The 6,000-nt window shown below is 38.2% G+C and overlaps 1 protein-coding gene and 1 pseudogene across 5 annotated transcripts in view; one reads left to right on the top strand and one right to left on the bottom strand.

Annotated features, from left to right (window-relative positions):
* The window catches only part of Glrx3 (glutaredoxin 3), a 49,173-nt gene that overhangs the window by 21,064 nt on the left and 22,109 nt on the right, over window positions 1-6,000 (top strand). For all 5 annotated transcript variants that reach the window (XR_012449578.1, XM_074078040.1, XM_020167314.2 and 2 more), the window contains exon 2: window positions 3,297-3,405. Coding sequence is in view for 4 of the 5 variants with exons in the window: in XM_020167314.2 (XP_020022903.1) it covers window positions 3,297-3,405 (109 nt within the window). In the remaining variant the exon portion in view is untranslated. The remainder of the gene's footprint in view (window positions 1-3,296; window positions 3,406-6,000) is intronic.
* On the bottom strand, window positions 1,366-1,471 carry LOC141425373 (small nucleolar RNA SNORA40; annotated as a pseudogene).

Genomic DNA, 6,000 nt, shown 5'->3' with positions numbered 1-6,000 from the left:
ATTTTTCCTGGCTGGTTTCGAACTGAGATCCTCCTGATCTCCGCCTCCTGAGTTGCTAGGATTACAGGTGTGGGCCACTAGTGCCCAGCCCAATAAATTAATCTTTTACCATTTTGTTTACAACCATTAAAAAGCTATTGCTAAGCTGGTTGTAATCCCTAGCTACTTGGGAGCCAGAGATCAGGAAGTCATGGTTCAAGGCCAGCCCAGACCCTATCTCAAAAATAATGCAATATCAAAAGAGGCTCAAATAGTAGTTTGCTAGTGCCTGCCTAGCAAACCTGAGGTTCTGAGTTCAGACTCCAGTACTTGCAAAAAACCAAAAAACTATATTGTTGAATGTTAGATTTTTCCAGTTACTTGCTGTGTAATGAGAAGATACCCAAATTCACAAGTCTTTTTCTTTTCAATTACTTCTTTAGGATAGACATCTAGACATGTATGAAATTTCTGAAAGGTTTCACTTTTTATCAGCAGGGTATGAAAGTGCTTCTTTCACCATCCTTTTTATGGTTGGATATTTTCAAAATCCTTTTTTAATTTGGTGAAGTGGTCTCCCAGCTTTAAATAATTTAGGTATTGCTTATGTTCAACAATAAAATACAGACATCTTGATTGTTGTTACACATTTTGACAATTGTATGCAAATAATCTCCGTTCAAAACAAGAAAATAGAATCCTAGGTCTTTAGCCCTTCTCCAGTCACTGATCTCTTTTCTGTCACTATAGTTTTTCATGTTCTATTTTTATGTAAATAGAGTCGTACTGTTCTTGTCCTCCCTCCTTCCCTTCCTTCCTTGTCGATAACATATGTATTTAAGGAATTTCACATGTTATGATAACTTACACTATCCAGCAAGTTCACCTTAGTCCCTCCAAAGCGTGAGTCAGGATTTATCTTGCCTCAGTTTATATATGTGACTTTTATTTCCACTTGAATTCCACAATTCAGGTGACACACTGATGACCATTTAAAAATTCCCCACCTAGGGTCTTTGGGATCTAACTTCTTCAAGCAGTTTACTTTAGGGTCATTTTTAGAGTAGATGGACTTACTGTTCTCAATTTCTGACACCCTCCCTAAACATGAATGAGTTAAATAGCGTTTGCTCCTAGGCTTATCACACACAAGAATAGCACAGGTCTGTGGACTATTCAGTCAACTCCAGACATGCTTTCAAGCCTCTTTTTTTTTTTTAAAGGCCATCTTGATATATTTTATTAACATGAAAAATTTAGTACTAATAACCAATGTAGCTGAGATTTTCCTCACATCCTATACTTTTTAATTATCATCTCTTCAGTCCCAGAACTAAGCTTTATGGTTGCCAATACTCCTACCACTTCAAACTGTTTAGGTATCATAACATTCCTTCTTAGATGTTTCAAAATTCATACTGTACAGTGTCTTTTGGGTTGCAGAAGAGGATTTGTTTTTTGCACCCATCTAGTTCCTCTTTTATGACTGGCATCTTTAGCTTCCTTTGTTTTCCAGATTCGTCCATGTCGCATGTATCTGTAGTGGGTTCCTTTCTATAGCTGAGTTGTATTTCATTGTTGGGTATGTGAAGTTTTCCAGTTGTGGGCATTTGGGTTATTATGTGTAGAGCTGCTGTGCTCATTTTTGCACAAGGCCTTTGTGGACTTCTGTTTTCCTTCTTGCCACCCTTAGGCCTTCGAACTTTCTCTGGATGCTGTGTGTTGCTGAGGGGTGGGGCTGGAACTGGCAGTCTCATGAGGGAGACTCATGAGAGTCAGGCCTGTGTTCTGCTGACTAGAATTCAGTTCCAGGGGCCCAGACAACTGCAAGGACTAGAAAATGTAGTCTAGCTGAATGCCTGGGGGAATAGAGAGCACTGCTTGATAAAACACAATTAGTCATGATCTGAGATCATGCGCTCACCCTCAGAAGGTGCTGAGGTCTGCTGGATGCAGACTGTAACCCACTTGGGCTCTGTGGAGCATCCTTTCCTACTTGTCTTAGGTGGGCCTTCTGTTGGAGCCTTCTACTTGCCTTTTGCCTGCTCCTGGCCTCCCTCTTCACCAGTCCTCCCTGTGCTCCCTGTCCTCCATTTCTCTTTATGTCAGCCAGTGACCTTGCTTTGTCAAATAGCAGCTGCCTAACATCCCCTCCTCCCAACTTCTTATGTGTAGCCTTAACCCTTCTTAATTCCTTGGCTCCTGACATGCAGGGCCCTGCCCTTCTGTGATCTAGATTCCTCTGTCCTGCTCCTTGGAAGTCTTGCATCCTTAGCTATCTTTCAGATCTTTAGCTTTCCTTCACCATTGAACAAAATAAGCATTTGGAGATTTCCTTATATTAAAGTAAAGCTGAGCTCTTGCTCCTGTTTTCCTCTGTGTAGCACAAATTTCTTGAAGTAGATTTCCGGCAGTTTCTACTTCCTCACCTTATGCATTCTTCCCTGTTGTAGTCTGATGCCTGGTCCTCATTCCTTCTTGCCACTCTTTTCCTTATATCTGTGAGACCCTTTTGTTTTTTTGGAGAGAGATTATATTTGAATTTAGAATTCTATAAAACTGAATGAGTTTCAGTTTGATATGAAATAGACTTAAAGATACCTATATTTGCCAAGATAATTTTGTTTGAAAATAATTAAGCTAGGTGTGCTTTGATATGCCTGAGAATTCAGTCCACTATTATTTCATACTATAAATGTATAGAGAATCATTTGTGACATAATATAAAAAGTATAAAAGGATATCTTTGTAAAACGTAGTTTTCATTGTTGCTTTCTGCTAGCATGCCTTCTCTCTCTCTCTCTCTCTCTCTCTCTCTCTCTCTCTCTCTCTCTCTCTCTCTCTCTCTCTCTCTCGAGGTTTTACCATTATTCCAATGATCACTGTTAACGCCCCTCTGTCACAATACCTTGTTTAAAAAGTAAATACTGACAGTAGTAGTAATAGTGCGTCTACAACTACACAACTACAAGCATTGTGCATCTAGTACAGAAATACAATTTCCACTTTCTTCAAGGGTCTGAAAATACAGTTGATTTTGCATGTCTGTTGGTTGAGATAGGTGGATATTCAAAACCACTTTACATGGGCCAAATCTTGACTCGAGAAATGTCATTAACTTGAAAATTCATCTAAAAGGAGTCCAAAACCTTGCAGATAGGTGTTCTTATGCTAATGCAGAAAAATTCTAGCAGCACAAAACAATTCAGCAGTTCCCTTAAAGGTTTTGTTGGTAGTAGAATTTAATTTATATCAGTATTTGCTTATTTGTGAAGTTAATGATAATTTTTAAAAAATGGCGTTTTATTGATTTACAGGTCCCTCCTTGTGATCCATTTCTGGGCACCATGGGCTCCACAGTGTGCACAGATGAATGATGTAATGGCAGAGTTAGCTAAAGAACACCCTCAAGTGTCATTTGTGAAGGTATTGTCAGTATTATGTCTTTTATGAATTTCTGATTTATGAGTTAGACTAGATTTTATTAACTAAAGGAGGGGTAGTGTGGCACTCTTGATATTTATAACTGGTGCTGAGATCTGTTATTTTTGCAGATTGTTCTTAAAGATACTTTAATTTTACATTTTTCAAGTACTATAAAAATACCATACTTTCCCTAACATATTCTTAGATGAGAAATAACAGAATAGGCAAAGGACAGAAATGTTTGCGAGCAAAACCAGACTAGATTATTTACTATGGGTGATTATGGCTTTAGGTTAGTTAGAATATTAAGAAGACTCATTTCATTGAGAAGCTAGGTGTGCTGTGGAAAATGGTTCTAGGAGAGGCATGTATTGGCTGCTAGGAACAGGAGAACAGACAGAAGTTGCTATCTTAGATTGGGTAAGTGCAAATCTGGGAGAACCTGAACAGTCTAACCTGTTGAGGATGCAGAAGAAAAAGGAAGTCAGGCAGGGCAGTCTTTTTTTTTTTCTTTTTTCCTTTTGGCTGGGGATTGAATCCAGAGTTTTATGCATGTCACTGAGTCTACCCCCACCCAGTCCCATCGTTGGTTTTTTTACTTGGGTTTTGCATGCTGGTATCTCTGGTATCTCTCTTGAGTAGATCAATACTGGGAAAGTGATAGTCGTCACTATGGGTTAACTCTTGGTTTAACATATTCAGTGTCATCATTCAAGACTTAGTACTGGATTAGGCAGTAAAGATAAAATATGAGTTGAGAGTTAGTTATTGGGAAGGGAGGTATACTCTATTAAAAATCTGAATCATTAAGATTTAAAACTAAAAGCCAAAACCTTTTAAGTACTTTTTTAAAACTTTAATTTTATTTGAGACAGGGTCTCTCTGTGTAACCCAGGTTGAACTCATGGGTCTTCCCCAAGCTTCCTGATGCTGGGATTAAAGGTGTGTACCATCTTGCCTGGCCCAAAAGCCTTGGTTTTTAAAACCAGAGTACATGGGCAACTGAACCCATGTAAGGAATTAAAAACATAGAATATAGATACATATTTATATATAAAATATATGTAAATATGTATTTTATATACTTATATATAAAGTAGAAATATAGAATATAGAATAATAGAAGGGGACTAATTCATTTGTATAGTAGGTGATACAGCTGTCCAGCAGTTTCTGTATAGATGTTTGCTTTGAATGAGTATTGTACTCCAGTGGCTCAAAACCCCTCTTACAGTGTGGAGAGGTATATGTTGAGAAGGCTCACTTCACTCCATCCCTGTCAACTCTAGAGCCCCTCTCCAGAAGTAACCGCTTGTATTAATTTTGTATGAATCCTCCCAGTGTTTCTTTATGTAGATAGAGCAGATATGAATGTAATAGTTAGCTTTTTAAAATTTAAGGGCTTATTTAAAATTACAATGAAATGTGTAATGTAGCCTTAGAATGTAACCCTAAAATGTCCAATATAAATAATAGAAGGGGACATTAAAACTGCATGTTTGGTCAGTGATAAAAGATAATGACTACAAGTGAAATGAATGATTAAACATTTCAATCATAAGATTAATCAAGATGATGGTAATTGTTCAAAGTCTGCTTTTATGTGGATAGTATTACTGGTTTAGGTAACAGAGTTCTTAGCTGCCATCTGAATGATTTATTTAAAGTGACTAGAATTACTTCTCACATTGGTACTGAGTTGACAGTGAGATTTTAAGTTGTTCAGTTTAAGTGTCTCAGTGAGCCAAGGGTTGGCACCCTCAGTGCTGTGCGGTTGTGGGGGATACTTGAGCCTGACTGCACCTGCCACTCCCAGGGATGACAGCAGTGCTGGATTGGTGGTTGTTCCAGAAGTCATCATTTTTCAGACTGTACTCCATGGCTTTCACTAGACATCATTAAGGCAAAGATAATTTTCATGGAGTAAAGTTAGGTAATTAAAAGGCACTTGCTGAACTGTAGTGAGCAAATGAGGAATAAATATTTGAGAAATAATTGGCCTTTTTCAGTAAGAGCCATGCAGTTCATTTTAAAACAGCATTCTTTGTTAATGAAGGCTTCTGGAAACTTCCAGAGTGAGGCTAATACTCTGCTACCCTATGTTTGTCTTCAAAATCACTATGTTGCCTAGGTTGGTCTTGAATTCTTGGGCTCAAGGAATCTTCCTGCCTCAGCCTTCTGAGTACCTGGGACTATAGGCCTCTGCCAGTGTACCCCAGCTTCCCTATCTGTGTCTTTTAAATTGATGTCTCTTTTTTTTTTTTTTTTTTTAATGGTGCAATAGTTTGGCATTTTTGACTTGTGAAATAAAGGGATTAGTCTTACTTTTGTGACTAAGATTTGCAAAGTCAAATAAGTGCTCTTTGGCAAGGTGGGTTTTTTTTTTTGGTACTGGGATTTGAACTCAGGGCCTACCCCTTGAGCCACTCCACCAGCTCTTTTTGTTTGTGTGATGGGTTTTTTTTTAAGATAAGTTCTTGTGAAATATTTGCCCTGGATGGCTTCGAACTGCAATCCTCCTGATCTCTGCCTCCTGAGTAGCTAAGATTACAGGTGTGAGCCACCGGTACATAGCTTAAGTGAGATATTTAAGTA

This window comes from Castor canadensis, chromosome 7 (assembly GCF_047511655.1).
Source record: "Castor canadensis chromosome 7, mCasCan1.hap1v2, whole genome shotgun sequence".
Lineage (NCBI taxonomy): Eukaryota > Metazoa > Chordata > Mammalia > Rodentia > Castoridae > Castor > Castor canadensis.
This window is presented reverse-complemented; position numbering and strand designations above follow the sequence as displayed.